General features: G+C 39.7%; 3 protein-coding genes across 6 annotated transcripts in view; 2 read left to right on the top strand and 1 right to left on the bottom strand.

Moving 5' to 3' along the window:
* The first annotated feature begins 1294 nt into the window (after nucleotides 1–1294).
* Nucleotides 1295–9065, top strand: skic8 (SKI8 subunit of superkiller complex). Of its 3 annotated transcripts, none has more exons than XM_061677895.1 (11): nucleotides 1295–1411; nucleotides 1629–1678; nucleotides 1753–1780; nucleotides 3777–3882; nucleotides 4850–5022; nucleotides 6762–6910; nucleotides 7000–7093; nucleotides 7320–7413; nucleotides 7530–7622; nucleotides 8668–8761; nucleotides 8881–9065. In XM_061677895.1, exons 2-11 carry the CDS (start codon nucleotides 1667–1669, stop codon nucleotides 8968–8970), a joined length of 933 nt encoding a protein of 310 aa, XP_061533879.1. In that variant the 5' UTR covers nucleotides 1295–1411; nucleotides 1629–1666; the 3' UTR covers nucleotides 8971–9065. The 3 variants fall into 3 exon arrangements, with proteins under 3 accessions (XP_061533879.1, XP_061533880.1, XP_061533878.1); XM_061677896.1 differs by having other exon boundaries at nucleotides 1613–1678; nucleotides 1758–1780; XM_061677894.1 differs by having other exon boundaries at nucleotides 1613–1678.
* A 2417-nt stretch (nucleotides 9066–11482) lies between these two features.
* Nucleotides 11483–16484, bottom strand: slc25a44a (solute carrier family 25 member 44a). Its single transcript, XM_061677893.1, has 4 exons — nucleotides 16179–16484; nucleotides 13756–14469; nucleotides 12656–12783; nucleotides 11483–11740 (listed from the first exon to the last, which is right to left on the bottom strand). Exons 2-4 carry the CDS (start codon nucleotides 14387–14389, stop codon nucleotides 11549–11551), a joined length of 954 nt encoding a protein of 317 aa, XP_061533877.1. The 5' UTR covers nucleotides 14390–14469; nucleotides 16179–16484; the 3' UTR covers nucleotides 11483–11548.
* A 2222-nt stretch (nucleotides 16485–18706) lies between these two features.
* ireb2 (iron-responsive element binding protein 2) overlaps nucleotides 18707–20391 on the top strand; it is a 21132-nt gene continuing 19447 nt past the window's right edge. The window contains exon 1 of one of the 2 annotated variants that reach the window (XM_061677892.1): nucleotides 18707–18810. In XM_061677892.1, coding sequence (XP_061533876.1) covers nucleotides 18786–18810 — 25 coding nt within the window. In that variant the 5' untranslated portion in view covers nucleotides 18707–18785. The remainder of the gene's footprint in view (nucleotides 18811–20391) is intronic. The other variant, XM_061677891.1, reaches the window with a different exon arrangement.

Here is a 20391-nt window from a genome sequence, read left to right as displayed (position 1 = left end):
ATAGTTGTACTTGTAGATCATATTATTAAAATGGTACATGGTAACGATTGTGTTAAATTTAGGTGTCTGTCTGTTATAGAGTATTTCAGGAGTATGCAGCAGAAAAACTCAAAGCAGTTTTGTCAAGTTTAGTCTTGGTCAAGGGAATTTAGTCCACAGTCAATTGAATGCGGTTATTATGCATCCAGTTTTACAAAGGTATCTTTGATGAAATAAATGAAAAATCCAATAACAAATAACTTCACTACCAACATTGAAAGCAAACAAAATAAAACTATGTCATATATTTGATTAGCTGGCTTTAATCTGTTTAAGCAAGTGAAGAATTGTGCGTGTCACAAACAGTCAACGTGTAGGATCCGAATGGAATAATTAATGAACAGCAGTGACAACTTCCGTGGTTCATGTTAATATTTTGTTGAATGGAACATTTAGCCTATACCAGTAAATTCAAGAAGATATATAACATATTGGCAATGTCGGGTAGAAACTTCCTCTATCCAGATTTGGTCAATTTTATATTTTTTGATTGGTCAGTGCCCATATGGGTCTGTTATTTATTTATTTATTACAAATTATTGCCCAGTCTGAAGTGTTGAAATCGGCATGCTCTCGTTGACGATGCAACGTTAATGGCTCAACAAACATGCCATCTTTTCTTGGGGGCGGGGGTGTTCCTGAAAAATGATGGTTATGGAGATGCGAATTTTCCGCCCGACGCCAGCAAAATATAATCAGATACATATTCACACTTACCACTATCACCTTTTTTCTTTCCACCGTGGAAGTGTATTTAATTGTTCTGCCTGTCACTCAATGTCGCTGGCATAACTAGACGAGCAAGGGTAAATACATTATTTGTAATAATTTCAAAACAATTACATTTGATAATGGAATCAACCCCGATGATCTCTTACTGCACAGTGGTTGGAAATCACTGAAATAGTGGTCGAATCAACCTTTGCGGATTACCATCAACTGGATGACTGAGAATCTAAACAGACACATTAAAAAATAAATAAATAAATAATAAAATAAAAAAAATTATACGTTTTACCTTTTCGTCTTAAGTATATCTCAGAGTCTGTACGTTTTTTTGTTTTGTTTGTTTTTTTAACTTTTATTTAAGTAATGGAATTGAAATCAGTACCTCTACTATTACCAGCATAAATAAATCGTTATCGGCCTCGATTAAGTTTTTAGGAACTATAGCAAAACGTTGTGCAAAAACGTCCACTAGTTGCAGATGGGGGCGATAGTGAGTAAATGCACTAATTCGCCAACAAACATGGAAGAAGAAGAAGAAAAAGATGCGGAAGCAAAAGTTGCCTGAGGTTAACGTTGTCATGGCGCCTCGCATGTAATTCAACTGTACGAACTCTTTTATTATCTTTTTGTGAGCATTATTAAGGTATGTGGACGCCCCATTACACTTCACTTTTATAAGTCGAATACTAGGCACAGTTTTTCTCGCTTGTGACGGCGACGTCCTGAAGCAACTGGCTGAATTTTAGCTAGCACATCAAGCTAGCGATAAACTACAACTGACGTTTATTTACATTTTTCGATATAGTTCGACCTTAAGACATAAATCGCATCGATACCTTTTCAGTGTGTTTGTTATTTAGGTTGTTGTGGTTAAGCTGGCTCTACCACCGAGAGTGAAATGAGCACCCAAGTAGGTAACAATTGCTCTCAATACTTCAGTTTTCCAAATTCCCAATAATAACAAGATGCATATTTTCATTTCAGTACAGCATCCTTTTTAAACAAGAGCACGGTGAGTAACAACTAGGCTACTTGGACTTTGCTAGCTGTTTAATGTTAATGTTTTTTTTTGTGTGTGTGTGTGTGTTATGGTTTTATAATTCAATCAACAATTATTAGAAGCAGTATTGGGTACACACGCACACACGCAATCCAATTCGACGAACACGAGCTGGAAAAACAAAAAGAAAAAAACTACCTTCACAAAGATAGAGAATGATGCTCAGTTTTTATTGGCGCTGTCACATAATTAGAGATACTACTTACAGTGGGTACGGAAAGTATTCAGACCCCCTTAAATCTTAAACTGTTTGTTATATTGCAGACATTTTCTAAAATCGTTTAAGTTATTTTTTACCTCATTAATGTACACACAGCACCCCATATTGACAGAAAAAAACAGAATTGTTGAAAGTTTTGCAGATTTATTAAAAAAGAAAAATTGAACTATCACACAGCCATAAGTATTCAGACCCTTTGTTGTGACACTCATATATTTAACTCTGGTGCTGTCCATTTCTTCTTATCATCCTTGAGATGGTTCTACACCTTCATTGGAGTCCAGCTGTGATTATACTAATTGGACTTGATTAGGAAAGCCACACACCTGTCTATATAAGACCTTACAGTTCACAGTACATGTCAGAGCAAAGGAGAATCATGAGGTCAAAGGAACTCCCTGAAGAGCTCAGAGACAGAATTGTGGGAAGGCACAGATCTGGCCAAGGTTACAAAAAATTTCAGCTGCACTTAAGGTTTCTAAGAGCACAGTGGCCTCCATAACCCTTAAATGGAAGATGCTTCCTAAAACTGGCCGCCCGGCCAAACTGAGCAATCGGGGGAGAAGAGTCTTGGTGAGAGAGGTAAAGAAGAACCCAAAGATCACTGTGGCTGAGCTCCAGAGATGCAGTCGGGAGATGGGAGAAACTTCTAGAAAGTCAACCATCACTGCAGCCCTGCACCAGTCGAGTCAAAATACATAAAACCCCGCATGGAGTTTGCTCAAAAACACCTGAAGGACTCCAAGATGGTGAGAAATCAGATTCTCTGGTCTGATGAGACCAAGATAGAACTTTTTGGCCGTAAGTCTAAGCGGTATGTGTGGAGAAAACCAGGCACTGTTCATCACCTGTCCAATACAGTCCCAACAGTGAAGCATGGCGGTGGCAGCATCATGCTGTGGGGGTGTTTTTCAGCTGCAGGGACAGGACGACTGGTTGCAATCGAAGGAAAGATGAATGCGGCCAAGTACAGGGATATCCTGGACGAAAACCTCCTCCAGAGTGCTCAGGACCTCTGACTGGGCTGAAGGTTTTCCTTCTAACAAGACAATTACCCAAAGCACAAAGCTAAACTACCGAAGGAGTGGCTTCAGAACAACTCCGTGACTGTTCTTGAATGGCCAAGCCAGAGCCCTGATTAAACCCAATTGAGCAGCTCTGGAGAGACCTGAAAATGACCACCAACATTCACTATCCAACCTGACAGAACTGGAGAGGATCTGCAAGGAGGAATGGCAGAGGATCCCCAAATCCAGGTGTGAAAATATTGTTGCATCATTCCCAGAAAGACTCATGGCTGTATTAGCTCAAAAGGGTGCTTCTACTAAATACTGAACAAAGGGTCTGAATACTTATGGCTGTGTGATATTTCAGTTTTTCTTTTTTAATAAATCTGCAGAAATTTCAACAATTCCGGGTTTTTTTTCTGTCAATATGGGGTGCTGTGTGTACATTAATTAGGAAACATGAACTTAAATTATTAACAAATGGCTGCAATATAACTGAAAATTTTAAGGGGGTCTGAATACTTTCCGTACCCACTGTTCATGTAAAAATTAAAGGAATCACAGACACATGCTCCCAAAAACATGTTAGGATGTTTTATTTTGAATACAAATGAATAATGATAAAATCAAGATACCTTATGTACTTTTTGGCATCAGAAAATTGTAAACAGCAACAACCAAAGTAATTTGAAAAGACCTTATAAGCATTATATTCCCTCAGCACACGATGATGCAATCTGGACGGCAGCGTGGGGTAAAAGTGAGGCAGACGGTTCAGAAACGATCGTCACTGGCTCCCTGGACGATATGGTCAAAGTTTGGAAATGGTAAGTGTGTGTGCTTGCATGCATGCGATAAGGTATTGATTGGTAACCTTGGCTACTCAGATGTGATTAGTGCTGTTGACTGCTTTTTCCTGTTGCCATCTTAGGAGTGCTTCAGGGCTGTCACCATCGAATCTTTTTGGAATTGATTATCCTATCGATTATTCCATCGAATAACCCCCCCCCCCAACCCAATATATGTATATTTTTTAAATGACTAACTTGTATTTTATTCTAATTTCTCATTTGAGAAAAGGACTTCCATCCTTTAAGCTCACATGTACGTACTGTGTGTGTGGAGACATCATCAGAATTTGCCAATGCTAAATGGTTAGCAATCGTGATTAGCGTGCTAGAGATTACATTTTAGGTCAACAAAAGGTAACTACCATTCAGCTTACTCATACATCATGTTTTAAGTACATTACACATGTAGTAGTGTCTTGAAAATCACTTACAGACAATGCTTCAACAAGAATAATCCATAAGAAAACAGAGTGGAGCTTCCTGTTAACTACAATGAGGTTGGACGACGGAGTGTCCCCGACGTAGTTGGGTGGGGGTGTTAAGTTTAAGTGGTATTGACTTCTTCCCGACGCGTCGTTGCATAATGGAGAATAAGTAAAACTGCTTGATTCTCTTCTTAGCCTCCAACCGTCGTATTTATTGTGCATTTCACATCAAATCATCATCATGTACAGAATGTCAACAGGACATTGAGTACCGTAATACATGGAGTAAGGGTGCACTCATATGTCGATACTTAACAGGGATTGCACCATCTCCCGCACTGTAAAAATATGTGTATTCCGGTACCACATGGCCCGTGGACCATTAGCTCGGTGGTTGTGTACCACTGCACGAGACCACAGTGCTGGCCAGATAAAGACAATCATCTCATAATGCCGAGTCAATGATGTGTATGAAAATAAAAAGCCAGCATGAGTTTACGGTCACGTTGCTGGCGCAGGTCTGACGAGAAGCTTGAGCTGCAGTGGACGTTGGAGGGCCACCAGCTGGGCGTCGTGTCTGTGGACATCAGCCACAACGGAGCCATTGCCGCCTCCAGCTCACTTGACGCGCATATCCGCCTCTGGGACCTGGAGTCCGGGAAACAGATCAAGTCCATGGACGCCGGACCAGGTGAGACAGGCCTTGCTGCATAGTTACTGAACAATAAGCCCCTTTCACACTACCGGTAAAGGCCAGCATTTTCTGGCCTTTTTACTCAGTTCTTTATACTGTATAAATGTATGCACCTGCTTATTTTTTCCCAGTGCTGTAGATATGTATGTACTAATAACATATGTGACTATGGGCCGTCACACTACTGTGTGAAAGCATTCACAGTTCTATGGGTTCTATGTTAAAGGTAAAGGCGAATCAATACTGGGTGTTTTGCGGCTCTGATGCGACAATTTTTCAGGTTATTTTGAGAAGCTATCAATAGATCTATAGAGAGTAGTAGTTGGACATATTCCAACTACAGGACGTGAACAGTGAAGAACATTTTTATTTTCAGCCTCCACTCTTCTGGGAAGACTTTCCATTGGAGTGTGTCTATGAGTAATTTTTGTCCATTTGTGAGGTCACTGAAAGATGCGTGTGAAATTTTACTTTTTCTCGCTACAAAGGGGAAGAGAGGTTCAAATTGTATCTAAAATTAATGGATGTAAAACATTTCCCTAAGGAACTCCACTCAAAATTGTGACTGTTACTTGGGATTGATGTCATCGCTGTGCTAAATCCTGCGCTTAATATACATTATCGTTTAATGTGGACTCAGCAGTGCTCATCGTATCAGTCACAATTTTGAGTGGCATTCCTCAGGGAAGTGTTTAAGGTGAATTCATTTTCTGTAGAGGTTGAACCCCTATTATTCTTTGTATAAAAAAAAAAAGTTAAAATTCACAAGCAAGAACTGCCACAAACATCTTGTCGAAAGTGGTCCCATAAGAGTGGAAGGTGCAAAGGGGAAATAGTTTTGTCCATATAGTTTATGGTGTGGTAGAGGATAGTATAATCGTTGTATTAGCCACTACCATATTATCAATTATAAAGTAAAGTATAATAATTTTTTTATCAATCAGTTTTTGTCTATTTGTGAGGTCACTGAAAGACGCTTGAGGTGATCAGGATGGGTTCAACGTCTATAGAAAAAGGCATGGACCTAAAACACGTCTTTGAGGAACGTAACTCGGAATTGTGACTCATTGTGACTTGGGAAGGGTGTAGAAGCACTGCTGTGCAAAATCCTGAGTGTAAAATCTAAACTATATGAATAAAAGTAGTCGGCATGGTGGACAACTGGTTAGTACATCTGCCTCACAGTTCCTAGGTCCTGGGTTGAAGTCCAGCCTTCCTGTGTGGAGTTTGCATGTTCTCCCCATGCCTCCCCGTGCCTGGGTTTTCTCTGGGTACTCTGGTTTCCTCCCACATTCCAAAAACATGCATGGTAGGTTAATTGAAAACTAAATTGTCCACGTGAATGTGAGTGCCAATGGTTGTTTGTCTATATGTGCCCTGCGATTGGCTGGCAACCACTTCAGAGTGCACCCCGCCTCTCGCCCAAAGTCAGCCGGGATAGACTACAGCACACCCATGACCCTGGTGAAGATAAGTGGTTCAGAGAATGGATGGATGGACAAACGTATTGAGCCGAGTTCCCTACAGGAAGTGAACAGTGAAGAGTTGTTAATACTCTTAGTTCTAACAATAATAAATTAGATTCTGGGAAGACTTGTAGACTTTGTACACTACACAAAATGAATGGACCTTAAACACTTCCCAGAGGAGCATCACTCACGAGCGTGTGTAAATGATTGATTGAGAGTACTATTACTTAAAAATTACCATCCTGATGTGATCTGCTTACGCTCCAGTGGATGCCTGGACGGTGGCCTTCTCACCCGACTCGAAGTACATCGCCACAGGAAACCACCTGGGCAAGGTCAACATCTTCGGCGTAGAAAGCGGCAAGAAGGAATACTCTCTGGACACTCGGGGGAAATTCATCCTCAGTATCGCTTACGTAAGAAGCCCCCGAGAACATTATACAACATTATACTATATTGTTTAGACTCATACTCATATTTATTTTATTTATTTTTTACTCCTCAGAGTCCCGATGGTAAATATTTGGCCAGCGGGGCTATTGACGGCATCATCAACATCTTTGACATCGCCACCGGAAAGCTCCTCCACACGCTGGAAGGTGGGTTCACTCAAAGTTCAAGGTTGCATTATTATTAAGGGTGTTCTGTCTCTATCAGTGTGGGCATTGCCACCAGTTTGTGTTGCACTTTGCGAATTTTGCTTTTGCTAGGTAAATATTGTCTCAAAATTCACCATGTAATTAAAAGTGAGGACGTACCACACTTTGAGAATAACTGAAATAGATGTTAAAATGCCAAAAAAACTCTTCTTTCCTCTTCCTCCAGGGCACGCCATGCCCATCCGCTCACTCACCTTCTCTCCCGACTCCCAACTGCTTGTCACGGCGTCCGACGACGGCTACATCAAGATTTACGACGTGCAAGTCATTTTTTTTTTTCTTACACAGAATTGTCAGCTTCTTTGGAAAGTGTGTTTAAAGAAGAAGAAAAAAAAAAAAAAAAAAACACCCTATCTGAATTTCTTTGTTTTTGCAGGCAACACGCCAACCTGGCGGGCACGCTGAGTGGACACGGATCTTGGGTGCTTAATGTGGCCTTCTCCCCGGACAACACACACTTTGTCTCTAGGTAATGTTTCATTTCAAGTGGGGTAAGGAGAACCTTTGCCAAGGCTTTAACACATTGAAAAAGAGAAGGAGCATCTGAACATAGTTATTTTTGTAGAGAGGTGTTACTTTGGAAAAAAACTAAAAAATAATTCCATTACATGTAGTTTTTATCAGGGGAAAAATGCAGGGTGATAGATAAAATATAGAGGAAGTTACAGATACACCAGATTATGATATAAATAAAAAATAAATATATAATAGACAATTACAATAATAAAAATGAAAATTTACAAGAATAGTGTTGTAATTTTAGAACATGTACAATCGTGAAATAATTAATTTTCTTCAGTAAACTATTTCAACAAGTCATGAGTCATGACTAAATCTGTTCAATACATCAACTTTGAAATGAATTCATACACTATTGTATTTATCATTACGTTTGAGACGTATATATTCATGATCATTTGTAGATGTATTAGACCTTCATATACTTCCTCTATGCTTTTATAACATGACTTTTTCAAATTCTCATTAAATCTCTACCCTCAAAAGTATGACTATTTATGCTATTTTTTTCTTTTAATTTTTTTTAACTTGTATTTAAAAAAAATACTTTACTCTCCTCAATATTGTTGTCAGCCATTATTTCTATGCACAGTTTCACAGTTAACACTGTGCTGGAACATAGGGAAAGCTAGTGAAATAATTATTCAATTAAAATTGATTGCACATAAAAGTAAAATTTTAACCTAAATGTTGGAAAACAAACTGTAAAAGACGAAATACAAATGTATTGGACCTAAAAGTTAAAGACAATTGAACTGTGGTTAACAAATGTGCTCTACTGGATTAAAAAAGTTCAAGCCTCTCTATTTAATGCAGTTTGAACTTTAATTTGAGTGATGGTTCCACGTACCACCCTTTGGAAAAACTCTTTATTACTTGATGCTGTCATGTTAGGACACGAACAAATTCAATCTGTAAGATTGTGACGCGACACAGCCAAGTGACCCTTACCTGACCATGTCCCACCCCGCGACTCTTCCTGTGCCACCCTTCAGCTCCTCAGACAAGAGTGTCAAAGTTTGGGACGCCAGCTCCAGAGCGTCTGGCTCCGGAGCGTGCATCAACACCTTCTTTGACCACCAAGACCAGGTGAGCCCTGAAAAGTCACTATTATTTATTGTTTACTATTATTTTTTTCCCCCCTTCTCAAACATGTTTCGTATTAAATAGTGAGTAGTGATTCAGTTGCGTACTTGCACCTTCCTCAGGTATGGAGCGTCAAGTACAACAGCAACGGCTCCAAGATCATCTCGGTCAGTGATGACCGTGCCATCCATATTTACGACTGCCCCATGTGAGGCGACACATCTAGAACTGAGGGCGGGAGGGAGTCATTTTGTATGAATGATTTTGTACTGTCTCGTGATGGTACAATAAATTCTTTTTTCCTTAATTCTGTCTGATGTTGATTTTCAGAGTTCCTCATCACCTAAATTAGGTAAATTGGTAAAAATTTTCAGGCAGCACAGTCCACGAGTGTCACACTCCATAACATTTTTAGAGCCACTGACCGGTTACATGTCAAGCAATATTTTGACAAACTGGCAAAGAAACAAAACAAATGATTAAAAATACAACTCACATTACATAGAATGTAGTTGTTGTAATTAGTGGGTACATCCCTGCACATCTTTCTTTACGAATTGGTCCCATCTTAGGGTAATGGGAGACAATGACAACTCAAGTGTATTACTCATGGCAAGTCTACATAATAATTTGGTATTGGCTGCTGTCATTTATGTACCTCACCTTACATGTAAGTTGGAAAATGTGTTTCCTCTACACTTTCACATTAAAATGCCATCAATGTGTCAAATCTAATGTATCCTGGTGGCAGCGTGTTAGTATTATTTGCAGGGATTTCTGGATTTCACCTGCCAGGTAAGCTCTTCTTAAGATGGTTAAGATGAAGTCAGTCTTTGCCTTCTCCCTAGTGGCAGGTAGCAAGTAACAAAGGTTTTAACATATCAGACTGAATTCATTTGACTTTACTATACCCTCAATTGAGCATTGGTTCCACACACAAAAATAAAGTCCCATTTAATACTATATAACATCCTGGGGTCCCCTGAAAGGCACCACTGCATATAAAATAGTTGTATTTCAAAAGTTGATAGAATGAAAAAACTATCAAAAATTTTTTTGGTGATGACACCTGAGGAAAATATTACTGAAATCTAAGTGTCCGGTATGAGCAATACCATTAAATTACATACACAATTTTATTAATATGCTAATACCTATACCCTACCCAACACTTAGATGTGTCCATCAGGTGTCTTTCAGGGGTAGTTTTACTTTTAGTTTGTTAATGAGGCCCATCTCAATATAGACCAATTTTTGTGATTAATCGTTCAGTGTTGTGATTTTCTCTTTATTAATGCCAGTGATTCACAGGTTTCCAAGGTTTCATTCAAATATTCAAGAAAACAGACACAGTAACAGTTTTAAGAGTTCATTAAGTTAGGTTTTATTCCAGAACCACAATTCGAGTCTGTTGAGCAGCCCTGGATGAGGCTGTTCATGTGTGCTGGTGTGCATCTGTATTTAAGTCTTTTAAAGGAGCAATGTGCTGTCAAATTATGTATGACACATGAAGGTAGTTTCAAAAATATAACGGAACAGGTAGACGTGTACTAGTGGGTAACCTGTCTGCCTCACGGTTCTGGGTTCAAATCTCAGCTCAGACCCTGCTGAGTGGAGTTTGCATTTTCTCCCCCATGCTTGCGAGGAGTTTCTTCTGGTACTGCAGTTTCACTGAAGACTAAATTGTACAAAGATGTGAAGGGTTGTTTGGAGCATGGCGTCTATTTGCGGGGCAGTGAATTTACCGTACATTTCTCCACATAAAATCACTCTAGTACCATACAGCAGAATCTCCAAAGTCAAACGGGATTTTGTGATGCCACCATAGATGGGTACCAGGGGGAGGGTATAACGTCAGACAAACAAGAACTGGAACTTACTGCGACATAGGAAAGCATCTGTAAAATGACAATATGAGCAGAACAATTAACTAAAAATAATTAGAAAATAAAACTTTGACCTAACAGGTGCCAAAGTAAAAAAAACATGTAGCTGAACGCTTGAAATGACCAAAGTGTCTGGCTCCCTCTCCCTTAAGTGTGTCTCAGGCGTCTTCTAATAAGTGGTTTTGTTACACTTAGCATTACCTATAAAATGCCATTTGGTGACAGTGTTAGACTGCAAACGCCTCCCCGTTTCACACACACAGTCTTCAAATGGTATGTTACTTTGTTTCAGTTGTATTAAACAGTGGGTAACTTTTTACACTTGTATGACTGTTGAGGACAAAGGGTTCCAAAAATCCCATGCATATTCACAAACTCACTAATTTGCCATTTTGTGAAGATGGTGCCAAAGCCCTGTCTAAATAAAGTACAACAGTACTTGGTCTAAGTAGTTATGTTGAATGGATACTTTTCGATTGAGAGACAAGCTTTGTATGTCAGGGAGAAACTAAATTACTTTTTTTTACTAGTCGTCTGGAGGCTTTGTCCCTTTTTCCTGCAATAGAGGAATTACTGTACTTAAAACATCGCCAGAACAGTGAGTTAATTCACTTGACATTATTTCCAGTGGCGAAATAATTGACGTGACAGTCAGGCAAGCATCACAGAACGGATACAGTTCCACTTTAGAGGTCCCGCCATAGAAGAAAACCTTATTTCTATTTATAAAGCACAGTAGCTTTTAGTACAGAAAGCCTTTTTTTTTTTTTTTTTTTTTTTTATAATTTATTATTTTTGTTTTTTACGATGCCATAGTTTTGACATTTTTTGGCAGCAGTTTTGTTGCAGAGACCAAAGTGAGCTCTTGCCATGAGGTAAAATGCGGCGTTGGGCTTTGCTTCCTCTACCAGTGTCTGGACTGGACCAGGTCGTCCCGTAAGCTAAGCCTCTTGAGGGTCTCGTAGCCCACCACAATGAGCACCGACGTGGGCGTGGAGGAGATGATCCGGGCTGACAGCCCCTTGGTCATAGCGCCGATGCCCTCCTCTGCCAGAAGCTGCTTGAAAGTCTCTACCACCGACGAGCGGCCCTCAACCTGCCCAAAGACAATAACAGACAACTTACTTGCAGGTAAGGACAAATGTTTTTATCCGAGAGGACACTGCGGGCGGTAGGAAAATGGGGCGATGCAGCAAAGTGGAGACTTTGGAGTACAACGTTGCCGTGTGCGGTTATTTTTTTTTGGTCATTATTTTCCAACTAATGTCATTTACGTGACCCATATGGTATCAAATCGGCACACCACAGCTGACATAAGTAGCAAATAGGCAACGCGCATGGGAAAAGTATCTCTTTGATGTTAAAAGTGGAGGTAGTAATTATTATATATATTTTTTTGTACTTACTACTTAAAAGTGGTTCATATCTTTTTACACCTATAAGACACTTGAAAATGTTACTAAAATGCATTGACTACAAGTCATATTTCTATTTAAAAGTATTATTGCAAGAATTACATTATTTTAATGCAAACTACAAAAATACTTTTTTATGGAAACAAAATAATTCTGAGAGAATAGCTGTATTTTTGAGATGCAGGGCAGTAATATTAGAGTTTAGAAATACTTTAAGTTGACAAATTGGTCGATTGCAACAATAATGTATTTTTCCGGGGTAAAATTTAAAGCATTACTTGTATCGTTAAATAAAGGCTTTGTGATGATGAGCACAGTCTAACCTGGGAAAAGTGTTTCCTCAAATACAGTAATGACTGCCCCGCAAATAGACACCGTACCCCAATAAGTTGCTGGAAGTGACACGTGAGATAAATGCCTCCCTGTAAACGAATTCCTTGAATACTATTAAAGATCTTATATTAATTGGATATGATCGCGCCGCAATGTTGTGTGCTTTTCCATGATTTTGTTCACGATGCTTCCTATTTATTGCTTTAGGTTCATATGGACTGTACTTATATACAGTACTTGGGTGCGGGCAGGGGCGAGCATACCTGCACCCTCGCCCGGACCACGTCCATGGGGTTGGTGATGGTGGAGGCGGTGGCGGCGGCCATGGGCCCAGCCAGCGCCTGCAGAATGAGGTGGGGACACTCGCGAGGCGCCATCAGAGATAGTTGCTCTATAAACCCAAGAATACACACACGCAAACAAAGTCAATAAAAGTTTCTATTAGGTACAGAGGAGTGTTAGATCCGCACTGAAAATAAATACATAAAGAATAATGCTTGAACTTGTCCCATCTTTATTTTTTCCAGATTAAAAACATTTATTAAATTAATCTGTTCTTGTAATATTACAACTTTTTAAAAATTAGGGCTTTATTAGTTTTTAAGTAGGGCTTAATTTTTAAGTTGCACTTTTTATCTCAATATTCAGAGATAGCAAATGGAAAATATCAAAAAAAAAAATAAAGCAATATTACAAGTCAAAATTGTTCTAGTTAAAAATTAATATTTTTTAGAATAAAGTTGAAATAAAAAGACTCGAGAGAAAAAAGTCAGATTTTTTTAAGATCCAAAAGTTGTAATATGTGAATTTAGTATTTTTATTTTATTTAAAAGGCTTGGAATAAAGAGCAGTAATATGTATGAAAAGTAAAGTCATATTTTAGCAAGATAAAAGGTAGTAGTATGACGAGAATACGTATTTTGTTCCTCACTTAAAAAGTAGTAATAGTAAGACAAAAAAGTACTTTTTGCAATATTAGGAGAATAAAGTTATTTGGAAAAAAGGCACAATTTACAATAATTTCTTTAGGCTTAGAAAGTAGTAATTTTACAAGTAAAGTAATTTTCAGAGATAAATTGTCAGTATTACAAGAAGTTTTTTTTTTTTTTTTTAAAAGCAGAGTGTTATATTCAGTCCAAATATTGTGAATACATTTGTATTCTGTTAAGATAAATGTAATATTACGACAAAGTAGTAGTACTATTTTAAGCATGAAGTTACAAAAATAAAGTTGCGCTATAACGAGAATACCGTTGTATTTTTTTGGGATAAAAAGCAGTACCTAAGTAAATACTGTATTGTGTTCAACGTGGCCTGAACGCTGCTTTGCGATTTCGAACTCCACCGGTGAGGTTGAATGTACCTGCGTAAAAGTGATAAAAGGGCCACCAAAGTGCACTATTTGGGATGTAGGTGAGAAGGGACGCCACGTAGCCCCTGTAGAAGCCCCTGAAACCGTCCGCAGCGAAGATCTGCACTGAAATGTCCCGCGTCTGCCCGAAGGTCAGCCTGCGCTTGGTGGCCGCCAGCATCATCTTGGGTTTGGCCTTGAAGCGGCCGCTGTGCTCGCCCTGGCCCTGCATCATGAGGTGCTGCGACACCACGTCGATTGGCACCGTGATGGTCTGCGCCACCAGCGACGCCGCCCCGCCCGCCACCACCGACTTGAGCGTGTTGCTGGATGAGTACCGTGACACGTAGCGGCGAGCCAGCTCATAGGTGGTGATGTACGCCTGGCCCGAGACCAGGGTGAAGGTGTTGACCATGAAGCCGCGGTACAGGCCCTGCACGCCCTCCGCCCGCAGGATCTTGCAGAAGGCATCCACCGTGCCCGAGTAGAGCGCCTTGCCCTTCTGAACCTGCAGGCGCGTGCGGATAAGGCTGGCCGGGTACACGGTGGCGCGCGTGCTCAGCGTCATGAGCACGCCCAGCGAGTAGAACTTCCTCTTGTCCAGGTCCTCCCATTCGATGATCTGGATGGCACCTTTCTGCTGCATGGTGGTCCTGGGTGGGGGGGGAGTGCCACGTCGCTAAAGCCTCAAGGCTGATGTCGTCCGCCCTCCAGGAGTCATCGCAACTGAAAAATCAACAAATCGGTATATCTGTTGTTCATTTCATTTTCAACTGGCATTTGAAATTCAAAACAACGAAAATGTTTGTTAGTATAACCTCCCCCCCTGAAGACAAGCCCCCCCAAAAAATTTAGATTTGTCATCATTCACGTTTAGGCTTAGTTGTAAAATAGGAATTTGAAAAACATACCACAGGACTGACTTTGATATTAATATTTAATTGATCCGGTTTATGTGACCCAGAAGCAAGGAACCAAACGTTGCAGTCAAGTAAGAGTACCGTTACATAAGAATAATATGACTCGAGTAAAAGCAAAAAGTGTAGTCCTCCCAGTAATTAAGTATTCTGTGAAAAAACTACAACTTATTTTTAAAATCAGAACATGAAAGTCATAGAAAAAAAATCTAAAATAGGTTTGCAAATTCAGGTACTGACCAACAATATCACTAACTAAAACAAATTAAAAAACAAATAAACAAATTAAGGAAAATGTAGCTACAAGAGATTTTCTTGAATTAACTTTGTTTGCCTACGCTATGACAAACCACAAGTTTGAAGTGCAGTTATTGTAGGCTGAGCCTCAAATGTGAAGATCTGCTCATCTAATTTTTTTTTTTTTTTTTTTTATAAAACACCACTAATGCAGCTCTTGAGTACAAATGTTTGCACACCCCCGATCTCCAGGGTTAACTCGTGTTTTGCTTGATAAAGAGGAAATGTGTGATGAAAACCACAGGACCAGAAACTGAACTTATTGTGACATAGGAAAGGGTTTGTCTACTCAGTAAAATATGATTTCATATTGACTGATTGTCAGGCGTCTTCAAAGGGTGAGTAGTTTTACTTGAATTTAGTTTTAATATTGGAGCCTCTATATATTTTTATGACCATTGACACGGTATCTGTACAGCTTAACCTTATAGCGGAATGCAAAACAAAGGTTCTGAAGTAGGATGTGTATTTCCTCAAATAGTACTCCATGCCAGGTCCATCGTCTCTTTCACTGAATGAATGTCACACCTCATTTAAATGCTTCATTTCCTGGCCCTTGAGATAATAGCCCCCACTACATTTATATTTAGTCTTCAAAATATTTAATGTTCATCGTAATGGTGGTACGTGGAGAGCTAAGTTATTTATTATTATTTTTAAAGGTGGCACGTGTTGTTAGGGTCTCTTTTTTGTACAGCTGTATATTACTTCAATTATGACAAATGTCTTATGTTGTTCAATTTAAAATAAAATACAAAATGCCATTGTAACTGCAAGCTGTACCCCCAAATAGACCCCCACTACTCTCTGTGATTATGTAAATACAACGCCCTTGGCTACCATTTGCAAATACCTTCTTATGTTGCTGTAAATCCACATTTGTGACCAGTATATTCTTTTTTTTTACATTGTAACGAATTATTTGTGTTACTTCTCAACAATTTACTAACATGCAACTGATGTTTCATTGGTAATGTGCAACTGGGGTTGTCCTACCTTACATTCGAGCAACGTATTAGAAATGACACATTTATTCCTTTAGCCTCTAAAACAGTCGATGAAGAATCGTTAGGAGAGAGAGGCACGTGTAATGAATGTCACTAGCGTCCCCTCCGCCTCCTCCAGTTTTAGCTTAGCTGGCTGCTAACGACAACAACAACAAACTCTTGCTTTATTTGCCACACATTTCAAATCCGACCCGGATACCTCGTTTGAACGAACCTGTTTAGAGGCCCAGTAGCTCGGTTCCCCCCTTGTCGCTCGTCTCACTCTTTCATTGGGCCTCCTGTTCGACGACGACGACACGCTGTTGCCCGTCTTCCGTCCATGACGGCTACTGTACTGAATAGCTAAACCGAAGGTGAAAGGTCGTCTCGGCTGCTGCTTGTCCTTATCGTTTTGGAGACATTTTCCCGTGTACAAAACACGATAACAATATCGAGGAGTAGGTTTAATTTCAAGGGCGACTGTCGAAGAGGTTACTTTCGACTGTTTAACTTTTTTGACTGCTTGCTCCTGACGCGTTCATGTCCATCGCAACTGTCGTAAAAATTACACTACTGTCAGTCACGTTCCTTGTTGAGCGTTCCAATTCAAGAAGAGGTTATAGTTTATCAATACAACTGTTTTAGAATAGTTTGTTAGTGAAAAAACAACAACAAAGCTTTCTTACGTTTATCGCAAGACTGCATTGTCTAAATTCTAAAGTACACAAGCGAGCGTATACAGAAACAGGAGGGTCTTTGAAAATAACACAAATCAGTGTCACGTTTGTATGTTTCAGATCAAGAAATATGTTTAAAGAGTTTAAAGACTATTATTTTAAACATTGCAACAGATATGCTGTAAAAATGTGATAAATCTCGATCATTTGGGTATTTTGACAGAAGCAGGCCAAAAAACATTATTAATGCCGTGATTCCTGTGCCATGCGAGGTTGTCAGGGAAATCATCCATCCATCCATCCATCCATCCATCCATTAATTCATTCATTCATTTCCTGAGCCGCTTCTCCTCACTAGGGTCGTGGGCGTGCTGGAGCCCATCCCAGCTATCATCGGGCAGGAGGCGGGGTACACCCTGAACTGGTTGCCAGCCAATCGCAGGGCACATACAAACAAACAAACAAACAAACAACTATTCGCTCTCACATTCACACCTACAGGCAATTTAGAGTCTTCAATTAACCTACTATGCATGTTTTTGGGATGTGGGAGGAAACCGGAGTGCCCGGAGAAAACCCACGCAGGCACGGGGAGAACATACAAACTCTACACGGGGCGGGGGGGGGGCCGGGGATTGAACCCCGATCCTCAGAACTGTGAGGCAGACGCTCTAACCCAAATAATTTTTTTTATCACTAAAAATAATGTATCTTTATTTTCATCTATAAATGCCAGCAGCGGCGTACAGTGGCATACTACTGGCATTACCAGATAACTAGCAACCCTTTTTTGCTCAGTGACTGTTTTTCTCAATGTCTTTTTGTCTCAAAAGTGTTCTTTGTCTGTTGTTGTAGTAGAGCGGCTCCAACTACCGTAGACAAATTCCCTGTATGTATTCTTTTTTTTGGACATAATTGGTAAAATAAAGATGATTCTGATTCTGAAAAGAATAGCTTTGTTTTCATGTAAACAGGCCCATTTCTTCATCCCGAGCAAGTACATTTGCAAGTTAATTCAGATGAGAGCATCATTATTTCATGGGTCATTCCAGAATTTCCGAACAATTTAGTCACCAATGCTTTTGAAAAATTGACCTGTTTTTTCATCCTCTTGATTTTTAGAAAGGTTTTAGTAACAGGTTTATGGAAATGTTGAAAAACACACCTCCAGGGCATAATTACTATTATTTTAAATACATATGTGATAAAACTAAATGTTTTAAAATGACGAGGAAAACATATCAACAAAATCATACCCCCCCAAAAAAAGTTGATTCAAAACTCATTTTTTCTGTTACACTATTTTTTATTTGATATGCGAGTTCGTCATTAAGAGGAAGACATTTTAGGGGGTGCTCAGGAACGATTTGGTCTTTAAATAATAATTTGGAGTCACTCATACTACGGCTGTAGTTAGATTTTGCCTCAGTATAGATGTAAATGACACAAAGAGTGCAGTTTTCTGTATTTTGTACATGGTTTATTTGAAATTTCATGGAAGTGGGGACAGAAAATGACCTGCAATTCTGGAGTGACCCATCTCCAGTCCCCTCCAAAAGAATTGGAACGGCAAGGTCAATTCCTTTGTTTATGTTGTATACTGAATGCATTTGGGTTTCAGATCAAAAGATGAATATGAGACAGAAGTTCAGCGATTTCCTCGTCCTGAGATGAACTCAGTGAGCAAGTCAATCACCTGACCTGAACCCAATAGAGCTTGCATTTTACCTCCTGAAGAGGAGACTGAAGGGAGAAACCCCCAGAAACAAACAAGAACTGAAAGAGGCTGCAGTCAAGGCCTGGAAAAGCATTTCAAACGAATTATGCAACAGTCTGGTGAAGTCAATGGGTCGCAGGCTTGATGCAGTTATTGCAGGTAAGGGTTATGTTATCTGTTGCAACACTTTTGCTCACTTGAAAAAGTGGGTGGCTTCAAACAAAAGGTGATCTGTCCTAAGTTGTTTTAACACGTGTAGATGTAAATACCATGAAATGAAAGCGAGGAATGCTTTTATTTTGACGGGGCGTCATTTCCAACCTAGCTTTTACTCTGAAGGCGACAGCCCGGTGGGCGAGACCGCCTCCACTCAACTGCCCCCTGATTGGTCCGCTTGGTGTCGCCACCAGGATCGCGAGGATGAGTCGTGATGATTTCATAAGTCATCATGGCGCTCACATCGGCTGCCGAAGGTAAAGAAGAGTCTCCTTCTTCTTCTTGTACTCCCCCTTATTCGGCGTGACCTGCGCTCACCTTCATTGTCGACGACACGGTGCCAGTTCACATTTTGCTTAAAACGAGCGTATGACTCTAATTAATGTTATTTACGTGTGAAACACCGCGGGCAGCTTGATGATAGTCCAACCGAGCGATTGTTGAAATTCGTCAGTGCCGCTACCCACACTTAATATCTTTGTAACTTAGTTAACTGCATAGTGTCGCGTAATTAACGCGTCGTAAGGGAGTGTTTTATCTCCGCCGCCAGTCGTTCAATCAGTTGTGCGATAAGTATTTACCGAATGGGCTTCATGATAAGGCTAGTTAGCTAACTCGCCGCCGCCAATAGTGAATGTTGTCAACCGGGGGTCGTTTCATAATGTCATCGGCAATTAGTAAGTCACGATGACCCTTTTTTTCTTAATTTGCTTTTTGAAAAATTAAAATCCAGTCACATGGTGCAAAATTTTTTTGCTCCCCTCCCCGTGGGATTTGCTTTGTTTCTGCTAATAGCAAACAAGCCCCCCCCCACCCCCATGAAATTTCCTTCCACCAGCATACATTTTCATAAATTTGAAATTTAGATATACCTTTTAATGTGAACTAACTGTTTCCTCTTGGAGGGGGTGAATCCCCTTTTGTCAACACGTATGTAAATGTAAACCCAACAGTTTATAAATGTAAATTTCAAAACAATAAAATGAGTTATGAATCTGCATGGCTCAGCTGGTCCATAAGTTGGTAAAGTATTCAAGGATTTTTATAATTTTTTTTATTTATTGTCCATGCTCTATATAAGTGGTTTCTCAAAATATATACACAAAGTAGAAGGGGGAACGGTACAGGTGACCCACGGCAGGGTCCTTACCTCAGTTTTTCACTACATTTGCCATACGTGAATTTTTCCTCTCATAATTGTGTCTTTAATTTTTCCCTTTGGGCAAAAACAGTATTTTGTAGTGTACAGAAGTTATTTCAAGTTAACCGTTAACTATTTAAACCCAACTCTATCAGATAGTGAACTGCTTCATATTCCTTGACTAATTGTCTGCATGTGACAATACAGTAGTATAAAATATGTATAATGAATTACAACATGCAAAAATGTAAACAAAGACACTACTTGTGTAACAGTAGCAAAGTGGCTGCCATCTTTGTTGACTCATGCTTAAAAAAAAGAAAAAGAAATAAGCTTTTCAAATATCGTATTTTCCGCACCATAAGGAGGACCGGATAGTAAAGCGCAGTCTAAATTACGGGGTCTATTTCTGTACTTAAGCCATACATAAGGTACATTATATATTAAGTATTATCCGGCGGGTGCTAAAACAAGGTAAGGGAAGCAAAACAGTGAGTTTGATTGAACTTTATTCTACTACGTATTTAAAAATACACTCACATTATTTTTTTATCAATCTTTTGTCACAAATCCATCTAAGTCCTCATCTTCTGTATCCGAATTGAACAGCTGGGCAATTTCGCCATCAAACATTCCGGGCTCCCTCTCGTCATAGTCTGAGTCAGTCTCTGTGCCGGGTGGCTGTTCAGCAATGATG

Source organism: Phycodurus eques, chromosome 5 (genome assembly GCF_024500275.1).
Source record: "Phycodurus eques isolate BA_2022a chromosome 5, UOR_Pequ_1.1, whole genome shotgun sequence".
Classification (NCBI taxonomy): Eukaryota; Metazoa; Chordata; class Actinopteri; order Syngnathiformes; family Syngnathidae; genus Phycodurus; species Phycodurus eques.
The sequence above is the reverse complement of the archived record's forward strand: the minus strand, read 5'-3'. Positions and strand labels throughout refer to the sequence as shown.